This window comes from Dipodomys merriami, unplaced genomic scaffold (assembly GCF_024711535.1).
Source record: "Dipodomys merriami isolate MVZ:Mamm:240054 unplaced genomic scaffold, mDipMer1.0.p SCAF_5, whole genome shotgun sequence".
Lineage (NCBI taxonomy): Eukaryota > Metazoa > Chordata > Mammalia > Rodentia > Heteromyidae > Dipodomys > Dipodomys merriami.
In genome coordinates this window covers 6,268,410-6,294,737 of record NW_027206068.1, presented here as the reverse complement: position 1 = coordinate 6,294,737, position 26,328 = coordinate 6,268,410, and the positions used below count along the sequence as shown (strand labels likewise).

At 36.7% G+C, this 26,328-nt stretch overlaps 1 protein-coding gene across 1 annotated transcript in view; it reads left to right on the top strand.

The window, feature by feature from the left end:
- Positions 1-26,328, top strand: part of Abca13 (ATP binding cassette subfamily A member 13) — a 395,335-nt gene that overhangs the window by 316,098 nt on the left and 52,909 nt on the right. The window contains exon 56 of the mRNA XM_069996010.1: positions 16,530-16,680. Coding sequence (XP_069852111.1) covers positions 16,530-16,680 — 151 coding nt within the window. The remainder of the gene's footprint in view (positions 1-16,529; positions 16,681-26,328) is intronic.

The window sequence follows — 26,328 nt, the reverse complement described above, 5'->3', positions numbered from 1 at the left end:
TTTCTTAGTCATATACATAGGAATTATACTTAATTCGAAGCAAGCCTTAGGAAACTCTCAAAACTCTTCCTCAAAATCAATCTGAGAATGACATCATCTGTCTTTAATCTCAGACACTCAGATGATGGAATTACCAAGTAACAGTCTCAAGCTAGCCCTGTCAAAATTAAGATCTTACGTGTAACATAATGACTGGGGTATCAATCAACTGATAGAATATAGGCCTCTAAAGCCTGTAACCCTGAGTTGGAACCTCAGTACCAACAAAATAAAAAAGAGAGAAATAAAATTAAGAGAGCTAGAGAGAAAGAGAGAGAGAGACGAAAAGGAAGAGAGAGTGAACATTGAAGAGAAAGATACATAAGTTCCCTAAAAGAATGAGTCTGTACTCTTTTTTATTTCCTTATTGTGATTAAGTGATTAAATTTTTTTGGTATAGTAATGTTTAGCTAAAGTCACAAACACATTTAACCTTCACAAGGAGAATTGTCATTATCATGGTCTATAAAGCTTATGAATTCTACAAACTTTGACAGTACAACTATTTCTTCCAAATCAGCTGATATGTACATTTCTTTCCTTTTGCTTAGTGTAAGCTGTTCCCTCTTTCCCTCTCATTCCCTCCCTCCTGTCCTTCAATTGCTTAGTTTGTTTTCATCAATGTCCAGTGCAGGTGATGGGCCCCTCTGCTGTATTTTTTCACCTGTTTCCCTCTGATTCTATGCCCTCCTCCTAACTTCCCTGATGTACAAATGTATATACCATATGTGGGGTCAAAAACATAGACTCATCTAAAAACAAAGCAACAAATTAAGAAGTCCTTTGTTTCTTGAGTCCTGTTTACTATCATATCTCCTTGTGCTTTGAATTTAACATCTGTAAGAGTGTGCACTCTTACATTGCACATATACTTATGCGTAATTTCCAATCTGAAGGACTGGAGAGAATTCCATTTGTACTTGGAGGATAAAGTATGGTAATGTAGGTAGAATGAGCATATGTTCGAGATTTATAGGCTTAAGCATAGGCTCCAGAATTTATTCTACCCTTCAGTGAAGGGAGTGAAAACATGATCTTGATCTATACTTGCTAAATAAAGCACGCTAGATGGACTATATTCTTTTAAATCAAAGTCGGAAGGACCTGGACACCTGGTAATTAGATATATGGTGAATTAGGGCTTAAGCTTGCAGTGAAGCATAGGCCAGGCAGTGACAAAGAACCAGAAGTATGAGAGCAAATAAGCTTAAAATACTGTCTGGAAAGCAAATCAAACTAGGTTCATTGAATAGTTCTGTATCTCTCACTTACCTACTTCAGCATTTCACAGACTGCTGATAATAGAACAGAAATTAAATGCTTGCAACCATAAGATTCTTGGTTTGGCAAGACCTCTCTGAGGGCTCCAAGCCTGGTATTTCATTTCCAGTTTTTTAAAAAACTATTGTATTATTAATTAAAGAGGAAATAAGCTGGATAGCATGCACCATTATAAAAGCCACTTGGAGTTCATTTTTATGTTCGACTCAAGACTGGAAAAGGTCTTGTCTGTGCACATGCTGCTGAAGCATAGAGTGTACTGAGTGTTCTGACCTTCTTTATTAGGTTGAGGTACCCTGAACCCAAGCAGGTAGAAACTCTGAAATAGCTGTGAACCTTTCCTAATAACCTAAATATGATTGGCTGTGATTGTGATCTGAGAAGTGAGTGGTTAGCGTTATTCTGAATTAGATGAGAAAAGTTAAACCCATGAGCTCATCTGATCTTCTATTCAATGCTTGCCTCAGTCCGGGGCTTGATTAGCAAGAGACCTCTTTTTGTAGGCAAATCTGTAAAATGTTTCACCCCTTAAGGTCTCCATTAGGATTATAAAGCTGCACAATTGAAAAGGGGCATTTAATATATATAGGGCATTAGTGGCTCATGCCTATAATTGAGGGCATTGGTGGCTCATGCCTATAATCCTAGCTACTTAGCTTTTAATGATGGTGTTTTAATGAATTGAGGTAAAATCCCCACACAATAGAATTTACTTTTTTGTTGTTGTTGTTGGTTGTGGGGCTTGAACTCTGGGCCTGGGCACTGTCAGCTCTTCAGCTCAAGACTAGCACTCTACCACTTGAGCCACAGCACCACTTCTGGTTTCCTGGTGGTTTTTTGGAGATAAGAGTCTCACAGAATGTCCTGCCCAGGCTGACTTTGAACTGTGATCCTCAGATCTCAGCCTCCTGAGTAGTTGGGATTACAGGCCTGAGCTATTGGCACCCAGATAGAATTTACAATTTTAAGTAAAACAATGCAATGGGGTGCGTTTTAATATATTCATAAAGTCACATAATGATTTCCACTATTTAACTCCAGAATATTTTCATCTCCTTGCAAAGAAACCTTAGATGTTAGCTGTCTTTGTTTTCTGCCATTCCCTCACAAAACCTTTGGCAATCATTAATCTATTTTCTACACTTGTCTATTTATATTAATAGAAAATTTCATATGAATGGGATCTTAGGAAAAAATCTTTCCAAATTTTATTAAATATATTAATTATACATGTATATAAAGTACTTGGATTATATTTATTGTCATTATACTCTCTGACCCTCTTACCCTTCTCATTGGTCCCAGATAGTTCCCATTGGACTTTCATGTCTTAAAAAACAAAAACAAAAACAACTACATTCCACATATGAGAGAAAATGTGATTATTTGTATTTTTAAATCTGGCTTTTTGCTTAACATGATGATCTTCACTTCATTTACAATGCTGGTAAATGACATAATTTTGTTGGCCAAAACAGGGGAATCAAATATCATTGGGCATATATACCACACTTTATCCATTCATCTATGGGTTGGCACTTAAATGTCCCCTGTAACTTGGCTATTGTGCATAATGGGCATGCAAATGTCTCTATTTTATGCTGATTTTGTAAAATATCTTTTATCACTAGTTTGCTTATTTTTACCATGAAAAGCTGCTTTCCTTTGTCAAATGCTTTTTCTTGGACTATTAAGATATTGTGTATTTTCTCCTCTATTTTGTTAGTGTGAGTGTAGAATGACTTATGTGCATATGTTAAACCACCTTTGCATTCCTGGGATTTATCTCACTTGGTCATGTCTAATTTTCTATTACTACTGAATTCAATTTGCTTGTACGGATGGTTTGTGATTTATGGTGGTTTTTCTATTTTTTAACTTTATAATGGTATGAAAGAGATAATGTATTCAGTAGCTTTCTACTTTGACATTTAAATTTCCATCTTTTCCCAGACAGTTGATATATGGTCCTAATTCTTTTGCAATGTTCTACCATAGGCTAGTGTCAATTCTGATTATGTGTAAGGAAGGCCAGTCTGGTATGATGCGCAGAGTCTACAAATGCACTTTTGTTATACAATATTTTCAAGTTATGACAAGTTTACTAGGATACAACTTATTGTTATTTATGGAGTGTCTTATTCTTAGTTGAGTAGTATCTTATTTTCTTGAAGATTCTTTGTGTGTGTGTGTGTGTGTGTGTGTGTGTGTGTGTGTGTCTGTGTATTTGTGTGCCAGTACTAGGGCTTGAACTGAGGGCATGGGCAGTACACCTGAACATTTTTGCTCAAAGCTAGTGCTCTCCTACTTGAGCTACAGCTCTACTTCTGGCTTTTTATTTTGATGATTAATTGGAAATAAGACTCTCATGGGATTTCCTCTCTACACTGGCTTTGAACCATTGTCCTCAGAACTCAGACTCCTGTGTAGCTAGAATTACAGACATGAGCCACCAGCAACTAGTTTAATGATTCTTAAAATGTATTGCACATATGCATTTTTTTCTTTCTTGTTAGGTCTTCAATTTTATGATCAGATTCTTACTAATGTTATGGAATTGGTTGAGAATTGTCTCATTCTCCTACTTTTTTGAAACAGTCTGCAAAGAATTGATGTTAATTAATCTTTAAGCATGCAATTGAATTTACCAATGAACATTGGTCCCAGGGACTTTTATTTTTATTTATTTATTTTTATTGTCAAGGTGATATACAGAGAGGTTACAGTTGTATAAGTAATGTAATAAGTACATTTCCTGTCAAACTTGTTTCCCCTTCCCTCATTTTCCAGGGACTTTTAATCACAGGAAAATTTTGTTTCCTTTTGATTATTCAAATTCTTTCTTTATCATACATTTAAGTTTTTTTCTTATTTAATCATATTCAGTAGTTTGCTTCTTTCTAGGAATTTGTTAGCATGTGAATCTATACATTTCTCATTTTTGAGCCCTTCAATTTTTGTAGAAATATTTACCTGCTAATTTTAATCTTTGAATCTGAAACTTTTTTCCACATCTTGGTCATTATAGCTAAAGGTTTATAGATTTTGTTAAACTTTCCAGAAAACAACAAAACTGCATTTGCTTTTCTCTTTCCTTTTTTTCCCGTTTACATATTTCTTTTTTAATCGTTTGTTTTTTTAACTTCTGTTTTATTTAAGCTTAATTTTGCGGGGTAATTTCTTAATGTACCTACATGGTTGTTCTGAGATCCATTTTCTGTTTTTTTAAAATGTAGGTGTCACCACTATATCTTTTCCAAGGTGCCCTCCTTTTTCTGCATATCATAATTATTGATTGGTATTTTTTAATATTGAATTTCTTAAATTCAGATTCTTTTCTAAAAGCATGTTGTTTAATTTGAATACATCTGAACTTCTCCAATTTTTACTTCTATTACTTATTTCTGATTTAGCCTACTGTAGTTGGAGAGCATACTTTGTATGATTCTAATCACTTAAATTTACTGACAGTGATTTGTGGCTAAAATCCTATTCTGTCCGTGATATTATTTCATGTGTATTTGACAAAGTGTACCTTCTCATTTTCTTGAATGTGGAGTACTAAATCTTTAACTGAAACTCTTAGGTTCAGTTGGTTTGTTGTATGATTCAACTTTCCTATAGCTTTTGTTGGTCTTGTTATTCCTTGCATTTATTGAAAGTATTGAATTGTGAATTGAGCATACTATTATTATTGAAGTGCATGTTCCTCTCCTTGATTCTGCCAGCTTCTATTTTGTATGTTGTCATACTCACTTCTTAGGTACATAAATTTTTATAATTATTTTGTTTTTCTGAGGAATTGACATTCAATTTTATTTGAGATTTTGATTCTAAAGTATGTAGATAACATATAATTGGAACAGTTAAAAAATGTATTTTTGGGGGCTGGGAAGGTGGCTCAGTGGTAGAGCGCTTGCCTTGCATGCATGAGGCCCTGGGTTCCATTCCCCAGCACCACATAAGCAAAAAGAAAAAAAAAAGCTGGAAGTGGTGCTATGGCTCAAGTGGTAGAGTCCTACCCTTGAGCTGAAGAGCTGAGGGACTGTGCCCAGGCCCACAGAGTTCAGGCTCCATGACCGGACCCCCCCAAAAAATCTATTTTTGTATTCCCTTTTATTTAATGTTTTAAGTTCATTTATATTTTATATAATTGCTGATATGATTGAATTTATGTGATTACATTATTTCTGTGCCTTATATTTTTTCTTCTTTATTCCATCACTACCCTCTTTTATGTTAAATACATACTGTATAGGGCACTAATTATTGTATGGTTTCTTTTTACATATATGATATGTAACATATATGACACTATATATGATGTGTGCTACATACAAGGCATATATATAACATTTATGTAATATAATGTATATGTATACAATTCATATATGTGATTATGTTACATATAACTATGCATGTTAAATATATCTATACCTATCATAATATATATATATATATATATCATATTATATATAATAGTTTTCTTAGCAGTTTTTTCCTGGATCATAATTAACATTATTAATTAAAGTACCCTGCTTTAGATTAAAGCCAAGTGAATCACAATAATTTATAAGACTGAGCTCTTATATAGTTCTACCACTCATTGTGCTATTATCACTACAGATTTCATATTTTATACATGTTGTGCTAGGAACCTAGATTAATATTGTATTATGGATCTAGGATTATATAATATAGGGGAAAAGGAATTATAAAAAAGTACATTCAACCTGACATTTGCATTCACTTAGGTTATTTTTATCTTAAACTGTGGTCTTCATTTCATTGGATTATATGGATTCAAGTGACCCTTTGATCAGTTTTGTGCCAGTATTGAACTTCAAGCCTGTGCTCTGTCCCTTAGATTTGTTGTTCAAGGGTAGCATTGTACTACTTGAGCCATACCTCCATTTCTGAATTTTTGATGGTTAACTGGAGATAAGTGTTTCATGGACTTTTCTGCCTAGGTTGGCTTTTTAACTGTGATTCTCAGATCCTAGCCTCCTGACTAGATGGGATTACAGGTTTGAGCCACAAGCACTGGGCTCATTTTTTTTCTTTAAAGCACTCTTTAGCAGATATGCACAACAGTTCTATCAACAGATTGTCCTCATGTTTATTAATCGGTGGAAGTGTTCTTACTCAGTTTTGAATGAGTTTTGAATTGTCTTTTTTGTTTCATTTTTTATTAGTAGGTTTTTTTATTATGAAAATATCGTACAGAGGAGTTACAATTACATGAGCAAGGTAATGAGTACATTTCTTGTCAAGCATTGTTGCCTCCTCCTTTGTTTCCCCTTATCATTCCTGCCCTCCCATCTCCTCCCACTCCAAAGTTTTAAAGTTCGTTTTTGACATAGCATCTTGTACATCTCATTGTTGCAATGGGTCCACCTGTATCCTTATTTAAACTATTTGTTTTTTTCCCTTCCCTTCCCCAAATTATACCAACATCAAATACAGTGAAAACCATGGGGGAGGGACATACAAGCAACAAAAAAATCACCTTATAAATATGTTAGAAACAATAGCAAGAAAGAAAAACCACTGGAGTCCTTATCTTGGGGTTCATTTTGATTAACATCAACTTACCTGACCTTTTCTTCTTGTCTCAGACATATACTAGTTATTGCAAATAAGGGACTAGAATGGAAGAAAGACAGCCTCTTCAGTAAATGGTGCTGGCAAAATTGGTTAATCACTTGAAGAAAACTAAAGCTAGATCCTTTTTTTTTTTGTCAGTCATGGGGCTTGAACTCTGGGCTTGGGCACTGTCCCTGTGCTCTTCAGCTCAAGGCAAGCACTGTACGGCTTGAGTCACAGGGCCACTTCCGGTTTTCTAGTGATTTTGATTGGAGATAGGAGTCTCAGGGACTTTCCTGACTGGGCTGCCTTTGAACCGTGATCCTCAGATCTCAGCCTCCGGAGTAGATAGGATTACAGGCATGAGCCACCAGCCACCGGCTAAAGCTAGATCTTTATATATCACCCTGCACCACAATCAACTCCAAATGTATCAAAGACCTTGGAGTCAAAGCAGGCACCCTGAAAACATTACAGGACCGAATAGGAGAAACCCCTGGTCTCCTTTGCACAGGCCGAAATTTTCTTAATAAAGACCCAGAAATACAACAAATCAAAGAAAGGTTGGACAAATGGGATTGCATGAAATTGCAGAGCTTCTACATGGCAAAGTACATAGCTAGCAAGATCAATAGAAAGCCCACGGATTGGGAAAAGATTTTCACTAGCCATACAATGGACAAGGGTCTCATATCTAAAATATACTTGGAACTCAAAAAATTAAATTCCCCAACAACAAATCCTCAAAGAAACAACTGTTCAATTAATAAGTGGGCTAAAGACTTACAGAGAAATTTCTCTGAAGAGGAAAGAAGGATGGCCAATAGACTCATGAAGAAATGCTCAACCTCTCTAGCCATAAAAGAAATGCAAATCAAAACAACATTGAGATACCACCTCACTCCAGTTAGAATGGCAAAAATCAAGAACTCTAATAACAACAGATGCTGGAGGGGATGTGGACAGAAGGGAACTCTACTGCATTGTTGGTGGGAGTGTAAACTTGTTCAACCACTTTGGAAAGTAGTATGGAGGTTCCTCAAAAGACTCCACATAGAGCTCCCCTATGACCCAGCAATCCCACTTTTGGGCATTTACCCAAATGATCATAAACAACACCATACTAAAGCCACCAGAACAACTATGTTTATTGCAGCATTATTTACCATAGCTAAGATATGGAACCAACCCAGATGCCCCTCAGTAGATGACTAGATCAAGAAAATGTGGTATATATACACAATGGAATTCTATGCCTCCATCAGAAAGAATGACATTGCCCCATTTGTTAGGAAATGAAAAGGCTTGGAAAAAATTATATTAAGTGAAGTAAGCCAGACCCAAAGAAACATAGGTCCCATGGTTTCCCTTATTTGCAATCTTTTTTGTTTCTTTGATTACTTTCCCATGACTTCTGGCAGCTTTTTGACCTCTGTGGTTTCAATTGAGAACTTAATACTAAGCTTAGTGAGGATTCTTTTTGTGTGATGATTTGTTCTTCTCTTATTGCATTTATCACTCTTTCCTTGTCTTTATTTTGACAATGATTTATCTAGATAGTCTTTTCTGTTTACATTGCATATCTTAATCTCATTTCTGAGCAAAGATTTCAATGCTTCCAAGTTCCCTTCTCTTTTCCTGTCGTAATTCATGATGATTGCCTTTGTTCTTTGCAATAAGAAAATAAAAGGCTTTCAATATTTTATCATTAACTTAAATATTATGCAGGTGCTAGAGGGTTGTATAAATAACATATCAGATGAATGGACATCTCTATATGTTTCTAATCTCAGTGTTGGAAGATGCAGTTTTATTTTTACTTTGTATATATTTTTGTGATAAATGTTTTAAAAATTTCCACCAAATTATTTTGTCTTCTCCTAAGATGATCAAGTAGTATATGTTCTTTATTTTGTAAGTATACTGTACTACTTACAAAGATGTAAAAAATTATTTCACTGATATAGTAAAGCTGATTTCATCTCTTTAATACCCATTTTATGTATCACTGCACTTGGTAATAAGAAAATTTTTATGACTATTATTATGAGAGATTACCCTGTGAATTTACCTATAACATCTTTGTTAAGATTAAATATTCAAATACCAATGACTGTTTAAAATAATTTAAGAGGAGTTCTGGGAAGATGGCAGAGGAGAAGCTGGAATCTGAACAAGCTCTCGCATAGAAAGCAGTTTTAGAGTTCCAGTGAACAGTCCTAAGCCAGAGAATCACACCAAGTGTGCCATCACAGGACAGAGAGTTAGTCAAGAGAGGGGAAGCCAAGGAAACACATCAGCTGCCGCTGCAGCGGCAGGGTCGCGGCGGCGACCACCGCCGCGGGGTCATACCTGAGACACAGAGAGTCCGGGACGAAGGACCCAGACGCAGCGGACGAGCGGATTCTACTCAACACCAACAAGAACCAACAAGGAGCGGACATCTTCATCCTGCTGTTTGCAGACCAGAGACGACCCAGGATCCCATGGTTTCCCTTATTTGCAATATCTAGTATAGGTATGAGTCAAGCGGAAAAGGTCAGATAATGTGATGTTAGGAAAATGAACCCTTAAATATGTATTTTAATGTTTTCGTTTCTTTCATGCATGTGTTTCTAACGCATTTATAAGATTATTTCTTTGTTGCTTTGTATGTCCCTCCCCCACAGTGTAACCCCCGCTTTCACTATATTTGATGTCAGTATAACATGTGGAGGAGATGGGGACAAAGAAGTCGTTTAAGGATTCAGGTGGACCTGTTACAACAATGAGAAGTGCAAAATGTCAGGTCAAAACCAGCTTTACAATGTCGGTTTTGGGGGGGGAGGGGGGTATAATTAGGTGGGGGGAGGGGGGAGGCTGGGAAGGGAGGTGAAGGGTAAAGAAAGGAGGAGGCTGCAATGCTTGGTAAGAAATGTATGCATTATCCTGCCCATGTAATTGTAGCCCCTCTGTACAGTATGTTCTCAAATAAAATAAAATAAAATTTAAAAAAAAGTCAAAGGATGAAATATAATAACAAACATCATCCACAGAAAAGTCTACAGTGTGGCCAGAGCCACCTTTCCTCAAAACACATGTCCTTTCAAGAAACAAGCTGGTATCAGTAGCGTGTACTGGAAATGCAAAGTAGAAAGCATTTACCTGGCTGGCTCACAAGGCTAAAAGACTGAAAACAAAAGCTGCAAAACCATATTCCGCTTGAATATGTAAACGCAAAAACCCTCAGTAAGATATTAACACATCACAATGTATATGCTTCAAAATTAACAAGAGTGAGGGAAGGGCTGGGTTGGGAAGAATGGGCCAGATATTGAAAGGAGATGGGAAGGGCAAGGGAAAGCACAGAAATGGTGGGACAAACCCACGTTGCCCAAATATTAATTTACTGTTAGAAACTTTAAAATATCATGAGATGCTAGATGTGGTGCATACCTGCCATCCTAATATTGGAAAGTGTGAAGAAGGAGGATGGTAAATGTGAGTCAAGTTCAGGCTACATCGCGAGTCCAGAGCTAGCCTATACTCCATAGCAAAACTCTGTCTAAAAAGCAAAACAGCAACAACAACAACAAAACCAACAAGGGCTCAGGACGTGATAAGGTGCTTGCCTAGCATATTCAAGGGATTTAGGCTCAATCTCTTGACCCACAAAACAACTAATGCAGCAGTGATATTCACTAGACATTATGTTAAAAATGAAGGATACAACTTGTAGGGGAGGGGGGTCAGAAGGAAAAAACAGAGAAAAAGAGGTGACACTATTCAAAGAAATGTATGCATTTTCTGATATATATAATGGTAACCCCTCTGTACATAACCTTTACAATAAAAATGCATTGTAGTCATAAAAAAATAAAATAATTTAAGAATTATTCCTAGTCTTTCTGTTCTTGAGAATCCTTGATATCATTTTTCTATAATCAAAGTCTCCAGCAGTGATTCATATCTTAACAGTTTTAATTAATGAGCTAATTTCTTTTTAATTTTTTTTTGCATTTTTTAAATTGTGAAAATACCACACAGAGGGGTTACAATTACATGGGCAAGGTAATGAGTACATTTCTTATCAAGCATTGTTGCCTCCTCCTTTCTTTCCCCTTACCATCCCTTCCAATCTCACCCCCCACCCCCCCCCACCCCCCAGCTGCCTACCCCCCCTCTGATTTCTTAATTGAAATAAAACTTGAATTTTCTCCTTCTAATATTGGTGCTTATTTCCAAATATTAATATAAATTATGTTCAAAGACTGTATTGCTTTGTGGTTTTGAGTTATTATAACTTGCCACCCCAGAATTTTTATTTAGTTTCTACTTTATAGTTGTTTTTTTTTCTGGTGGAATTCATCTTCTCATCATTTTTGTTTATGGATTAATTGCTCTATGCTTACATCTGTGAGATTTCATTCCTTTTCTTATTCTTTTCTTATTCTTTTGTACTCTCTTCCCTTCTTTTCTCCTTTCCTCTCCCTTCTGCTCATTTTACCTGCTTCTATCTTCTACTCCCCTCCCATTTACTCTCTTCCCCTGAACACTCCTTCCCTCCCTTCCTCTCTCTTCCTTTTCTTTCTTTTTTATTATTAATAAGATTTTGTATTGTGAAAATACCATACAGAGGGGTTACAATTACACGAGCAAGATAATATGTACATTTCTTATCTTTTTGACTGGATCTGTTTACATAGTTCAGACTGGCCTTGAATGGTTGCTCCTCCTGCCTCAGCCTTCCAAGAACTGATACGATAAGTTATGCATACCCTACTATGCCTGGCTTTAAATTCATTATGTTAAAATCTATGTTGGATATCTCTAATATCTCTATCAGCTACGACCTTTGTGAAATTTCTGTGTTGTTTGCTTTTCATTTTGTTCTATTTAATAGTGTATGTTCTAGTTACTGTGTATGACATTGTGAGGGCTGCTTCAAAATATGCTACAGACTGGGTGTCTTAAACAACAGAAATTTGTTATTTTTTTCACAGTTATGAGGACCAGAAGTGTGAAATCAAGGATGCATAAGAATTTGTCCTCTCTGAGGCTCTAAATGATTTGTTTAAGGCTTCTCTCCTTAGTTTATAGTTGGCTATCTTCTCTCTCTGTGTATCAACATTTGTCATTAGTTTTCCTGCAATGTACATCTGACTCTTTGCCTAATTCAGTCTTTACATTTACTCAGTTAATTTTTGTTGTCCTATACTGAAATGTGAATAGTCAGTGGCATAGTCATGATACTCCATTAACAGAATATAGTTTGATCTTTTTCATTCTCTTGGTTTACTTGTTCTTTATCCCCTCTACCCTCCTTCCGTTTTATCTTCCATTTTGCCTTCATTAGTAGTCCCCATTAATCTTTAATATCCTTGATTTGTTTTGCTTTGATTTGATTCCCTATCTAATTGTCACAAATGAGGGAAACCTTGTATTTGTAAGACTGATTTATTTCTTTTTAAAAATACTTTTATTGATATTGTGGAGTTGATGTGTACAGAGGGATTGCAGTTATATAAGTCAGGTAATGAGTACATTATTTTTGAACAGTCTCACCTCTTCTCTCCTCTCCCAGTTTTTCCCTACACACACACACACACACACACACACACACACACACACACACACACACACACACACACACACACACAGATACAAACACACATATCACTTTTTTTTGTCAGTCATGGGGCCTGAGTGTTGTCCCTCAGCTCTTCAGCTCAAGGCTAGAACTCTATCACTTGAGCCACAGGGCCACTTCCGGCTTTTCCTGATTATGTGGTGCTGAGGAATCGAACCCAGGGCTTCAGGCATGCAAGGCAAGCACTCTACCACTGAGCCACCTTCCCAGCCCCAGATTTCTGATTTTTTAAATGTAGTCATACATAGTAATAAACTTCACTCTTAGAGCCACTTCGATTGCATTTCATAGATTCTGGTTTGCTGTGTTTCAATTTTCATTTCCTTCTAGGATTAAGTTTTATTTTGTCTGTTATTTCTTCAATGACTCACTGGCTAAGCAAGAGTAGGGTAGTGTCTCTTGCTGTTGATTTATAGTTTTATATCATTGTGGTCTGATAAAACATACAAGGTTAATTTATCTTTTTTTTATTTGTTAAGACTTGCTTTATGTCCTCAAATGTGATTTATTTTAAAGAAAGTTCCATGAGCTGTTAAAAGAATATGTATTCTACAGACTTTGAATGGAGTATTTTGTAGATGGCTATTAAGTCTATTTGATTTATAATATCATTTAATTCTGAAGTGTCTTGATGACTTATTCCACTAGTGAGGTTGTGGAATTGAAGTCACACCCTGAATTGCTGTGTTGGTATCTATCTATACTTTTATGACTAGTACTCTTTGTTTTGTAAAATTAGGCACATTGACATTGGGTGCTATTACATATACAATTGCTATATTCTCTTATGAAGTAACATTATTTTGTCTCTTCTGATTAATTTTGCTTTGAAATATGGGTATTTGGCTTCTTTTATCTGGAATATATATTTTCAATATTTTTACTTGGAGTCTGTAAGTGTGGATGTCAGTTTAAGATGTTTCTTGTATACAACCAAAAGAAAGAAAATAAACAACAGCATCGAAAAACATGGTTAAGTCTTTATGATTTTGAACCCAGTCTATCTATTTGCATCTTTTAATTAGAAAACTGAAGTAAGTAGCATTTGAGTTATTATTTAAGGGTATGTAGTGATCTCTTTTATTTTACTCTCTTTGTATTGTTTGATTCTTTCCAAATTCTCATCTGCTTAAGGTGCTCCTCAGGTAATTTTATCTTTTCTTGTGTTCTTGTTTTATTTCCTCTTCTGTGTAGAAGATCTTTAAGTATCTTCTCAGTGCTAGCTTAGCGGTCATGAATTCTTTAGTTTGAAAGATATTTGTCCTTCACTTATGAAGAGTAGTTTTATTAGTTTCAGTAATCTAAATTGGCAATTATTTTTCTCTCCGGATACTCCCTTGGCTTTTAGAGTGTCTGTGGAAAGACATCTACTGTTATTTTGATGGATTTGACTTTACACGTGACTTGGTACTTTTCTCTTGCAGTTTTTACTGTTCTTACTTGGGCTCTATACTTTATGTCTCACTTGTATGTGACATGGAGAAGTTCTTATCTAGTGTTTGAGGAGCCCTCTGTACTTGGATAACCAAGCCAGGAACCATTAGTCAGGAAACTTTCTATTACTTTATTGAGTATATTTCCTATACATGTAGCTTGCGTATCTTCTTGTACTAAGCAGTGGAGAACTTAAAAATTTACATGAAGGAATTTTTTATTTTGTATTTTGTTTATATCCGTGTACACATTTCTGTTTTGGGTGAAGGTAATACTAATAATTAGAAGTTTTCAAAACAAATATCAATAATTATCTGTAGGAGTCAAGATTTATCATCATTTTTAAAATATTATTTTCTATGTAGGAATAAGAAATTTCCTTCCTGAAGTGCCCTTAAGAATCTTCATGGTGGGGGAGGGGAGGATTGGGTAGGGGGGTGGGGGGGGAGGATGGGAAGGGATGGGAAGGGGAAACAAAGGAGGAGGCTACAATGCTTGATAAGAAATGTACTCATTATCTTGCCCATGTAATTGTAACCCCTCTGTACAGTATTTTCACAATTTAAAAAAAAAGAATCTTCATGGTCAAAGTGGTTTTATCCATATAAAATGTCTACAAACAATAGTGAGAAAATAATCAAAAATTTAAATTTGTTCACATTTGGATAGTTTTGAATTTTCTCAGATGAGTATGTATTAACATTAAATGTGCTTAAATAGGGATACAGGTGAACCCACTGCAACAATGAGATGTACAAGTCGTTAATGTCGAAAACGAACTTTACAACTTTGGTGCGGGGGGGGGGGCGGGGCGGGGGGAGCAGGGAGGATTGGGTGGGGGGGCGGGGGAAGGATGGGAAGGGATGGGAAGGGGAAACAAAGGAGGATGTACAATGCTTGATAAGAAATGTACTCATCTTGCCCATGTAATTGTAACCCCTCTGTACAGTATTTTCACAATTAAAAAAGGAAAAAAAAAACATTAAATGTGAAATGAAACCATAGCTTTTTTTTCTTTGAATCAGTTTGATTTAGTGTAAATCCTTGCTCTATCTGTATAGCATGACCACTTGAGAGATTAACACTGAACTTTAATGGTAGAAACCACCGAGAATTGTACTCATTAGCTTTATTCTTCTGTTCTTTTCCATATTGTCAGTGAGAGATTAATTATCATAACAATATTTAATCTTCAAAATAACCTGAAACCAAGTTATTGTCTTAAGAATTATTACATTAGTTTTTCATAAATTGTTTTGTTAGGAAAAATAACAACTATTGTAGCTCCTTTTCTCTTTCTTATTTCCCTCTGTCCCTCTCTCCCTTCTTTCTTTCTCTTTTCTCCCTCCCTCCCTCCCTCCCTCCCTCCCTCCCTTCTTCTTTCCTTCCTTCCTTTCTTCCTTCCTTCCTTCCTTTCTTCCTTTCTTTCTTTCTTTCTTTCTTTCTTTCTTTTTTTCTTTCTTTCTTATCTTTCTTCCTTCCTTCCTTCCTTCCTTCCTTCCTTCCTTCCTTCCTTCCTTCCTTCCTTCCTTTCTTTCTTTCTTTCTTTCTTTCTTTCTTTCTTCCTTCCTTCCCTTCCTTCCTTCCTTCCTTCCTTCCTTCCTTCCTTCCTTCCTTCCTTCCTTCCTTCCTTCCTTTCTTTCTTTCTTTCTTTCTTTCTTTTCTTTCTTTCTTTCTTTCTTTCTTTCTTTCTTTCTTTCTTTCTTTCTTTCTTTCTTTCTTTCTTCCTTTCTTCTTTCTTTCTTTTTCTTTCCTGTACTAGGACTTGAACTCAGAGCTTGGTACTCTTGCTTAGCTTTTTCACTGGCAACTGGGACTCTACCACTTGACTCACATGTCTAGTTTTTGCTTTTTCCTGCTTATTTGAAGGTGAAATTCTTATGGATTTGTCTGCCTGAGATGAATCCAAACTGCAGTCCTCACATTTTAGACTTCTTTGTAGCTGTGATTATAGACCTGGGCCATGATTAATGCCTGTTTGTGATACAATTTATTAAGCACATATCATTTGCTAACTGTGAAGCTCTATGCTTTAAATACACATTATATTATGTTATGTTGCTATGCTATATTCTATATATTATATTAACCACCAAAGTATCATGGAGTTACTGATATTAACTCCAAGCCACTGGTTTAAGAACTAAGTTTGTTCTGCTGGGTATGTGGGTTGCGACTGGGAGCCAGAAGTTTTTGTTCTTGTTCTTGTTTTGTTTTGTTAAATCTCCCTGCAAAAGAAAAAAAACTGAGAAAAATGATTTTGTATATGAGAATGTCAATTTTATATATACACACACACACACACACACACACACACACACACATTTGAAGCATTAACATTGAACCAACCAGATGATGAGGCATATGTACCATCAGGGTGAATGAAAAGAAAGGGACTCTGGGTTGAGGACAAATTCTTGGCAGGTGTGGGAGGAAGCATGGAACCTATTTGTGAAATGTGAAATAATTGTATTAAATAAATTGCAATGGACTTTTTAATTGACAAGACTAATTTATGCGATGGAAGTCTGTTCTCAGCCTGCTCTGCTTGTCTTCACAGAGATGAGGTCAATCTGTCTTCTGCAGGAGAGGTGGGTGTCCTCATTGGCTACTGTCCACAGCAAGATGCTTTGGATGACCTCTTGACTGGTTGGGAACATCTCCATTACTACTGCAGTTTACGCGGGATTCCAAAGCAGTGCAGCCTGGAGGTAAGTATCCTTGGTTTACCTGAAGAAAAGAATGCAAGGCCTACAGATCTGTCCCCAGACATTAGTCTTCCTCCTGAAAATAGGAGTCATAGTAGCTGATAAACTTTACAGGAAGACATTTTCTAATGTTAAAAGTGTATGTGTCACATAGCCATTATATAGGCAAAGCATATTTTGATGAGGATATCATGTGGAAGGTATTAAATTCAAATAACATCATTTTCCATGCATTGAACTGTGAGTTTAGAGTCATGAACAAATGTCTTTACTAGGCTTGCAGGGGAGAGGAGGGGCCACGGATCATGCGTGGAATTGGGGAGTTATTGGAATGGATGGCTTCCTGGTGAGTGGGCTGACAGATTCCTGTCAGAGGCTCCTTTTCTGGGTGTCCTCACTTCGCCGTATGAGAGCAAATGGAGAAGCAGAAGGAACCAAGATGCAAAACTAAACTGCCACTGCCCTTGATGCAATCCATAATCAGAAAAGCAAAATAACAACCTTGTTAGAGAGCTCAGAACACATTCCCCATTGGGAACTGCCAGAAAGACACATGCTGAAGATAGGCTTTTACCATCTCTTTGTCTGAGATGCTTCCTGGAGTTCTGGATTCTGAGCAAGAAGCAGAGAAATGTGGATTATGTGATGTATTTTCAAGCAGCATCTGTAGGAGACAGAACTTCCTAGGAGTCACAAGAGACAAAACTAATAGCCACTGCCTTCAGCAGCCCATGGAAAGTCATTCTCTGTGCTCTTCTGGCCATACTTCAAACTCTTGTTTCTCATTTCTGCTTTGCAATTTCAAGTGAAATTACAACAGAAGCTCCACCTCCTCCTTGTTCAGACCCTGTATCCCCTCTTAACAAAGCACAGATAACTGACTGCTCCACAAGAGACTCTTATTGCAGTTAAATGGTTCTGGGAAGACAGTACTAATGGCGGGCTCTGTGTTAATAGGTGTTTTATCTGCCAGCTTTCCCTTGTTAGCTTTAATGAGAGCGGCAGATGCTTGATAAAGCTGTAAGTAGCCCCTCTGGTGTGCATGTGTGTGTGTGTGTGTGTGTGTCTATGGAAAAGCTGACCATAAGATGCTTGATAAAGCTGTAAGTAGCCCCTCTGGTGTGTGTGTGTGTGTGTGTGTGTGTGTGTGTGTGTGTGTGTGTGTGTGTGTGTGTGTGTGTGTGTGTATGTGCTTATGGAAAAGCTGACCGTAACACAGTAATGCTTATTGTTTCCTGTCATCTAGGGCAATTGCCTCCTGATACTCTGCTGTCATACAGGATTGTATTTCTGAACTTCTCCATGGGGAAATTACTTAGCAATTAGAAACTGGCTTTATTTCTTTCATAAAACTGCAAATGATTTTGCAGAACTTTTGCTGCTTGCTTACTCAGAGATTTATTTTTCTTAATTTTTAAAATGTCTTTAGTTTACAAATGGGATTCAATTCAACATGTCAGTTTGTGAATAGAATGCATCTTGATCCCTGTCACCCCTTTCATCCTTCGCCCCCTTCCCTCCTAACACCACTCATCCCCGCAATTTTCCTGGTGTCGTTTTCACATATATACCTGGGTTATTATGGCTGCATCCCCCCACCCTTTCTATCTCTGTTTGTCTGCTCCCTGCCTGTTGATCTCACTATCCCCTCCCCCCCCCCCCCCCCCCCCCCCGCCCAGACAAGTTCCAACTTTCTGGTATTTCATTTTATTAAACTGTGGGTTAGTTGTGTAAAGGGAGTTACACCACTGAAAACTTCCCTGCATATACTTAAGTAAATCTGTTTATATAAGTCAAGATGTGAGGGTGTGACTATATACATATATATCACATTAAGTTAATATGTGTATATAGAGGATCCTGTAAATATTTTTATAACTATTTATAATTTAGAACTGACTTCTACATATGAGAGAAAATATGTGTCCTTGTTCTGTGTCTAATTTTCTTCACATAATGTGATTATTTTTCCAGGTTCATCCTTCACCCATTCCCTACAAATTACAAAATATTATTCTTCCTACTGGTTTTGTAAAATTCCTCTCTATATATGTATGTATGTATGTATGTATGTATGTATGTATGTATGTATATATGTCTGTATCTAGACAGATGTCTGTCTGTCTCTGTAACATCCATATCTATATCAATCCATATAATCAATATCACATTTTCTTAAGCCATTCATCCATTGAAAGGAGGTCTCTAATAGATAAAAACACATCTCAATCTGTTTCTGAAGGAGATAATCCCCATTCTTAGCAAATTTCCCTCTCCATAAATTCTGTGAATATTTGAAATGCAGATCAAATGTGTGTGTGTTTTAAGATGCTTATCACAAAGTAATCAGAAAGAATTATTATTTAAAAAAACAGAAAATAATTGTCTAAAACCATCATGTATAATACCATCATACATAATGATATTACACTTCAGCTAGGACCACATACACAATGGTGATCTTGACAATTTTAACAAAATTGAGAAATCCTCATAGCCTAAGGATATTGTAACCATCACAGTATGGTAACCCCACATATTTTTGCATGACTGTAGTGATGCTGATGTAAGCAAACTTGTGCTATCAGCTGAATAAAAAAGTAGCTCATATAGTGCGGTGCAATCCATAATACAATATAAGACCTAGTAATAAATGACTATATTATTGGTTTGTGTACTTACTGTGCTGTGTTGACTCATTTTAATAAAATCTACCCCAATTTATAAGACAGTATCTAGTGAATGACCTCTATTGTTTTGGTTTGAGAAGGTGTAGACTTTTGAGTTTTGTACCAAAAGCATACTTTTTTTTTTGTCAGTTGTAGGACTTGAACTCTGAGCCTGGGCACTGACACTCAGCTCTTCAGCTCAAAGCTAGTGCTCTACCACTTCATCCACAGCACCACTTCTGCTTTTTCTGGTGGTTTATTGGAGATAAGAATCTCATGGACTTTCCTGACTGGGCTGGCATTGAACTGTGATTCTCAGATCTCAGCCTCCCCAGTAGCTAGGATTACATGCATGAACCACCAGTATCTGGCAAAAGCATACTTTTTTTTTTCTCATTTCAAGTTTATTGAAACATTAGCAGTACAAATTATCCAGGTTGCAAATTATCAAAAGATCAACTCAATGAAGTACACATCAAAAAATAAAGACAAACAGAAAACAACTCAAACAATGAAAACAATATAAAAGATATTCATCAAGTCTCTAAAACTTAAAATTTGAGACATTAAATTTATACAACTTATTCAGCCACTTTGTCTTCATCTGTTCCAGGACTTGATTCATGATCAATTTTTTTTTATTTTTTTATTATGTATATGGTCATTTTCTTGACCCTTTGATTTTTGGTTTTCTTTTTCCACTGAGGATCTTGTCTTTTCATCCTCCTTATTTTTCAGTGTAGAGGACTTTAATTCATTGTTCTTACTGCTCTGTTTTCTTTTTGATAATGGACTTTGATCTCTATCAGCTTTTTTATGTTATTATTCACAATTTTTAGAGTACATTCTTTTCTTACTCTCAGAATTTTCTTTCCTGTATGAACTCCTACTTTCTTGATTTCTATGTTTTTCTTTGTTTTTGCTTTGACTTTCTTTTCTCTCTGAGCTCTGTGAATCTCCCCTCCTCCTTCTCCTATTCCTCCTCCTCCTTCTTCTATTCCTCCTCCTCCTTCTCCTCTTCCTCCTTCTCCTCCTCCTCCTCTTCCTTCTCCTCCTTCTATCTTTACTTCTTGATCTTCCTGGTGATGTTCTTCTTTCTCAGCTTCATGACCTTCCTCTTCTCTATATCTATGGTACTCCTTGCTTCTACTGCAATCTCTTTCATGGTTTCTAGATCACACTCTTCTGTTCCTGTCTCTATTTCTGCTTCGTTCCCTTGTTCTACTATTGTAACTGTCTTTAAAAGCATACATTTTTTAAGTGATGCATGACAATCTTTCAACATCCATTCTTTCCCAAGCTATGCTCTAGTGTTTTACAGGTACCATATGAAGTAGATAAAAGGCATAGTATTAGCTTCCTAAATGGGTAAATTGAAATCCAGTGCCTTTAAATGACTTACCTAAGTCACATGACTGGTATGTGACAGTTTTATTTGAAATCAGATAAACTAAATTCAGGTACATAATCATGCTTCAGAGTGCTGCCTTGACACTTAATTCCCTCTGCCATCTACATCTCAGTCATACTTCATAAGTCCTTAGAGTAGCCAAGAAGTGGAAACCATTATAGAGTATTATGTGGGTCCTCTAACATAGCCATTTTGAGTGATTTACCTTCCATTTGGCTCAAGTTGGGCCCGGGCACACACGTCTGAGCCACATAGTATATAAATAGATGTTTTTTGTGTCACCCATATTCTGCTCATGTGGGATCTCTTCTTAGGCTCCCATCTTTTCATGATGAATATGCTCAGTTACCTCATGTTCTTGTAGTTTGTACAAGAACAAACTTCCTTTCCTTCTGGAAAGTCCTTCCTGTGTTAGCCTCTTAAGCACCCCTTCTTTCTCATCATTAAAACTCAAGCCTGTGCTGAGCTATACCCATGCTCCCGGCTCCCAGTCTATTTGTGTCCCATCTTGTTGAACTATTATGTTGATAGTTAATGTCATGCCCTCTTGCAAACCTCCAAACTTTAACTGAGGGGAAAAACTTGCCTCCATTTTTAGCTTGAATTTAGGTTCCATAGGTTGGCATAATTGGTTCCAATATTCTCATTGTTCAAACTGCTTTGTACACAGGGTACACACTTGAGCCTGAAATCAATTGGCCTAATAGTCAAATGGTTCAAGAAGGCAGGCCCACATAGTCTGAGAAGCTGAAAAAATGTAAGAAGGGGTTGATAACATCATGGTTGGTGTTACAACCCCCCCACAAAAAAACAAACTACATTTCTAATTGAGGTGAATGCTAGCAATTTCTGCATTTTAGTTTTGCCTGAGACTGAAGAAGTAGATTCCTTTACCTATCTTATTTTTGTTCATAAAACAATAAACACTACTGTGTGTTATTTCCCAATATCTTCTCTGAAGGTATGAATTTTGGCTGAATTTTTTTCCATTCCAAGTGAGATGTACAAGGAGCTAGAAGTTATGAGACAAGGAGAATAATAGTGAGGAGGTTGGTGCCTGAGAAAAAGCCAGAAGTGAAGCATTTCTACCCCATATTCTTGGCCTTCTTTTGATCTTGAACCTCTCAGAAAACGCTGGTATGGCCATCATATACACAAATGGAAATCTTTGGGTTTGGAAGTCAAAGGGTACATTGATATCTTTTTGAATGATCTGTTTAGGCTCCAGTGAAATTTGTTTTTTTTTTATTTTTTTATTATGAGAATACCATACAGAGGAGTTAAAATTACATGGGCAAGATCATGAGTACATTTCTTATCAAGCATTGTTACTTCCTCCTTTGTTTCCCCTTCCTATCCCTTCCCATATCCCACCCCCCATATTCCCCCCATATCCCCCTTGAGTCCCCCTTCCCCCATATCCCCCCATATCTCCTCCCATATCCCCCCTTCCCCCGCCCCTGCTGAAGTTGTAAAGTTTTTTTTTTCGCCAGAACGACTTCTACATCTCATTGATGCAATGGGTCCACCTGTATCCCTATTTAAATGATTTGGTTTTTCCCTTCCCCTACACAAATTATACCAACATCAAATACAGTGAAAGCAGGGGTTATACTGTGGTGGAGGGACATACAAAGCAACAAAGAAATCATCTTATAAATATGTTAGAAACAATCACATGATGGGGCTGGGAAGGTGGCTCAGTGGTAGAGCGCTTGCCTTGCATGCATGAGGCCCTAGGTTCGATTCCTCAGCACCACATAAGCAGAAAAAAAGCCAGAAGTGATGCTATGGCTCAAGTGGTAGAGCACTAGCCTTGAGCTGAAGAGCTGAGGGACAGCGCCCAGGCCCAGAGTTCAGACCCCACAACCGGACCCACCCCCCCCCCCCAAAAAAAGAAACAATCACATGAAAGTAAAAAAAAAACATTTGAATACTTATCTTGGGGTTCATTTCCCTAACATCAACATATCTGACCTTTTCTGCTTGTCTCAGACATACACTAGTTATTACAAATAAGGGAAACCATGGGGCCTATGTTTCTTTGGGCCTGGCTTACTTCAGTTAGTATAATCTTTTCCAAGTCTTTCCATTTCCTAACAAATGGGGCAATGTCATTCTTTCTGATTAAATCCTCCAACATCAAATCCTCAAAGAAACAACTGCCCAATAAATAAGTGGGCTAAAGACTTAAAGACAAACTTCTATGAAGAGGAATAGACCAATAGACACATGGCCAATAGACACATGAAGAAATGCTCAACCTTTCTAACCATAAAAGAAATGCAAATCAAAACTACATTGAGATACCACCTCACCCCAGTTAGAATGGCTATAATCAAGAACTCTAACAACAACAGATGCTGGAGGGGATGTGGACAGAAGGGAACCTTACTGCATTGTTGGTGGGAGCGTAAACTTGTTCAACCACTTTGGAAAGTAGTATGGAAGTTCCTCAAAAGACTCCACATAGAGCTCCCTTATGACCCAGCAATCCTACTTTTGGGCATTTACCCAAATGATCATAAACAACACCATACTAAAGCTACCAGCACGAATATGTTTATTGCAGCATTATTTACCATAGCTAAGATATGGAACCAACCCAGATGCCCCTCAGTAGATGAATGGATCAAGAAAATGTGGTATATATACACAATGGAATTCCAGTGAAATTTCTACAGTTCTTACTTCATACCAAATGTGATACATCCCAGGAGATAGAATAATAAATGAATTCCAATACATTGTTTCCAGTGAGGTACAATTTATAAAGCTTCCTGAGATAAAAATAAGAGATTCTGTAGCTTATGACATTTTGTTGTTCTGGGGGAACACTAGAGATTTTGCAACTTATGACATTTGTGGATTTCTAGGATGTCACATTTGTCATTATTTTCATAGTTTTGTGGAGGGCAGAAAAGACAACAACAAAATACATCTTATTAGGCCATTCTCAGTTATTTTCCGAGAATGTGACATTCAGAGGGCACTAGATAAAACCTGCACATTTGTTCCTGTTCATTCTGGAATCGTCCCTATGGAAAATACAGGATTTGCAGGCCATACCATTCAACCTTTTGTGAAATTGGAAAACATACATATCCCGGTTTTGTAAAAATAAGTAATAATGTTTCCCCAAATGTATTAAAATGTATTATTCTGTATCATGTTTCTAAAGAATCAGGTGTTTTTATTGTTATGTTAATTCTGTTGTTTTCTTTATTAGCTTATTGCTAGTCTTTGAGTAAAATTGCATGAGAGAAAAATAAAACATTCAAATAGACATACATTATATTTCATTTTTAAAAATAAGTTTTATGTCTAAAATAATATCAAATCTTATTTTTCCCATTTGTTTTTTTGTTTAGAATACACTTTATTTACAAATATTAAAATATTTCTAAGAAACATGGATATTGAGGAGAAACCAATCCCAGAGAATAGTGATTGAAAAGAACTGATTACATTCAGCTGTAATGAGTTACTTTTGTTAATCTTAGTTCCTTTAATATTTGTTTCCCCCCTCAAAGGAATTGGTTCCCTTTTCTCTTTGTCTAGTAAGATGATCCTAGACATAGACTAGTTATTGCAAATAAAGTAACCATGTTTCTTAGGAGCTGGCTTACTTCACTTGATATAATTTTTTTTCCAATTCTTTCCATTTCCTAACAAATGGGGTAATGTCATTCGTTCTGATGGAGGCATTGAATTCCATTGTGTATATATACCACATTTTCCTGATCCATTAATCTACTGAGGGGCATCTGGGTTGGTTCCATATCTTAACTATGGTGAATAATGCTGCAATAAACATAATTGTGCTGGTAGCTTTAGTATGGCCTTGTTTGTGATCGTTGGGGTAAATGCCCAAAAGTGGGATTGCTGGGTCATAGGGGAGCTTTATGTGGAGTCTTTTGAGGAACCTCCATACTGCTTTCCAAAGTGGTTGTACAAGTTTACAATCCCACCAACAATGCAGTAGGGTTCCTTTTTGGCCACATCCCCTCTAGCATTTGTTATTGTTAGATTTCATATAAGATGATGCTAAGCAAAATGAACCCCAAAATAGGGACACAAAAAGTTTTTTTAAATCTTTGTTGCTGTTGTTTTTAATGTACTTACAATGTACTATGTGATATTTTTGTTTCTTTTGTATGTTCTTCCCCCATGGTATAACCCCTGTTGTCATTGTATTTGATACTGTGCCCTGCATCTCATATATTCATTCTTCTAATTTGAGGAGGGGAAAGGAAATAACAAAATGCTGAAACAAGGACACAGGTTGACCCATTGTAACAAAGAGATGTACAAGACACTATGTTGAAAATGAACTTTACCACTTTTTGGAGGGGGAGAGAAGTGGGGCAAGTAGGGAGGGAAGGGATGGTAGGGGAAAAACAAAGGAGAGGGTAACAACGCTTGATAGGAAATGGACTCATTACCTTACTCATGTAAATGTAATCCCTCTGTAAAGTATATTTGCAATAAAAATATATACTATAAAAAGTAAGCCAGGCCCAAAGAAACATAGGTCCCATGGTTTCTCTTATTTGCAATAACTAGTATATATCTGAGTCAAGCAGAAAAAGTCAGATAAGATGATGTTAAGCAAAATGAACCCCAAGATAACGACACAAGTGTTTTTTACTTTCTTGCTATTGTTTCTAACATATTCATAAGGTACCACATGATTTTTTTTGTTGCTTTGTATGTCCCTCTCCCATGGTACAACCCCTGTTTTCACTGTATTTGTTGTTGGTATAATTTGGTGAGCAGAAGGGAAAAAACAAATTGTTTAAATAGGGATACAGGTGGACCCATTGCAACAATGAGATGTACAAGACGGTATGTCGAAAAAAACGAACTTTACAATTTAGGCGAGGGGTGGGGGGGATATAGTTGTGGAGGTGGGAGGGAAGGGATGGTAGGGGAAAAAACAAATTAGGAGGCAGCAATGCTTGATAAGAAATGTACTCATGACCTTGCTCGTGTGATTGTATCCCCTCTGTACAGTATTTTCACAATAAAAAAACTTACTTTTTAAAAAAGGAATTGATTCCCAATACTACCTATCATTATTCCTAGGTCTCTTTTTTTGGGATAAAGGCCTCTTCCTCTGGTACACCTTCCTTGGTCACTTCTATCTTCCATCTTTATCCAGGCTACTATGACTCTTTTTCTGTTGTCAAGGTTATGTACAGAGGGGTAACATAAGTTAGGTAATAAATACATTTCTTGTCAAACTTGTAACCCTTCCCTCATTTCCTCCTACTTTCACTCTCCTCCACCCTCCCAAGTTGTACAGATCATTTCCTACATATTATCTTGTGTATGTTGCTGTGACATTGGCTCCCCTCTGTCCCCTCACCATTTTTTTGTTCCCCTTCAATTTCCCAATTCACATAAAACTATGTACAATACCAGGGGACCATAATCAAATGCAGTGACAACGGGGGATATACCGTAGGGGGAAGGACATACAAAGGAAACAGAAGTCAAATGGAACAACTTGGGAAAAAATCATATTAAGTGAAGTAAGCCAAACCTAATGAAACATAGGTCCCATGG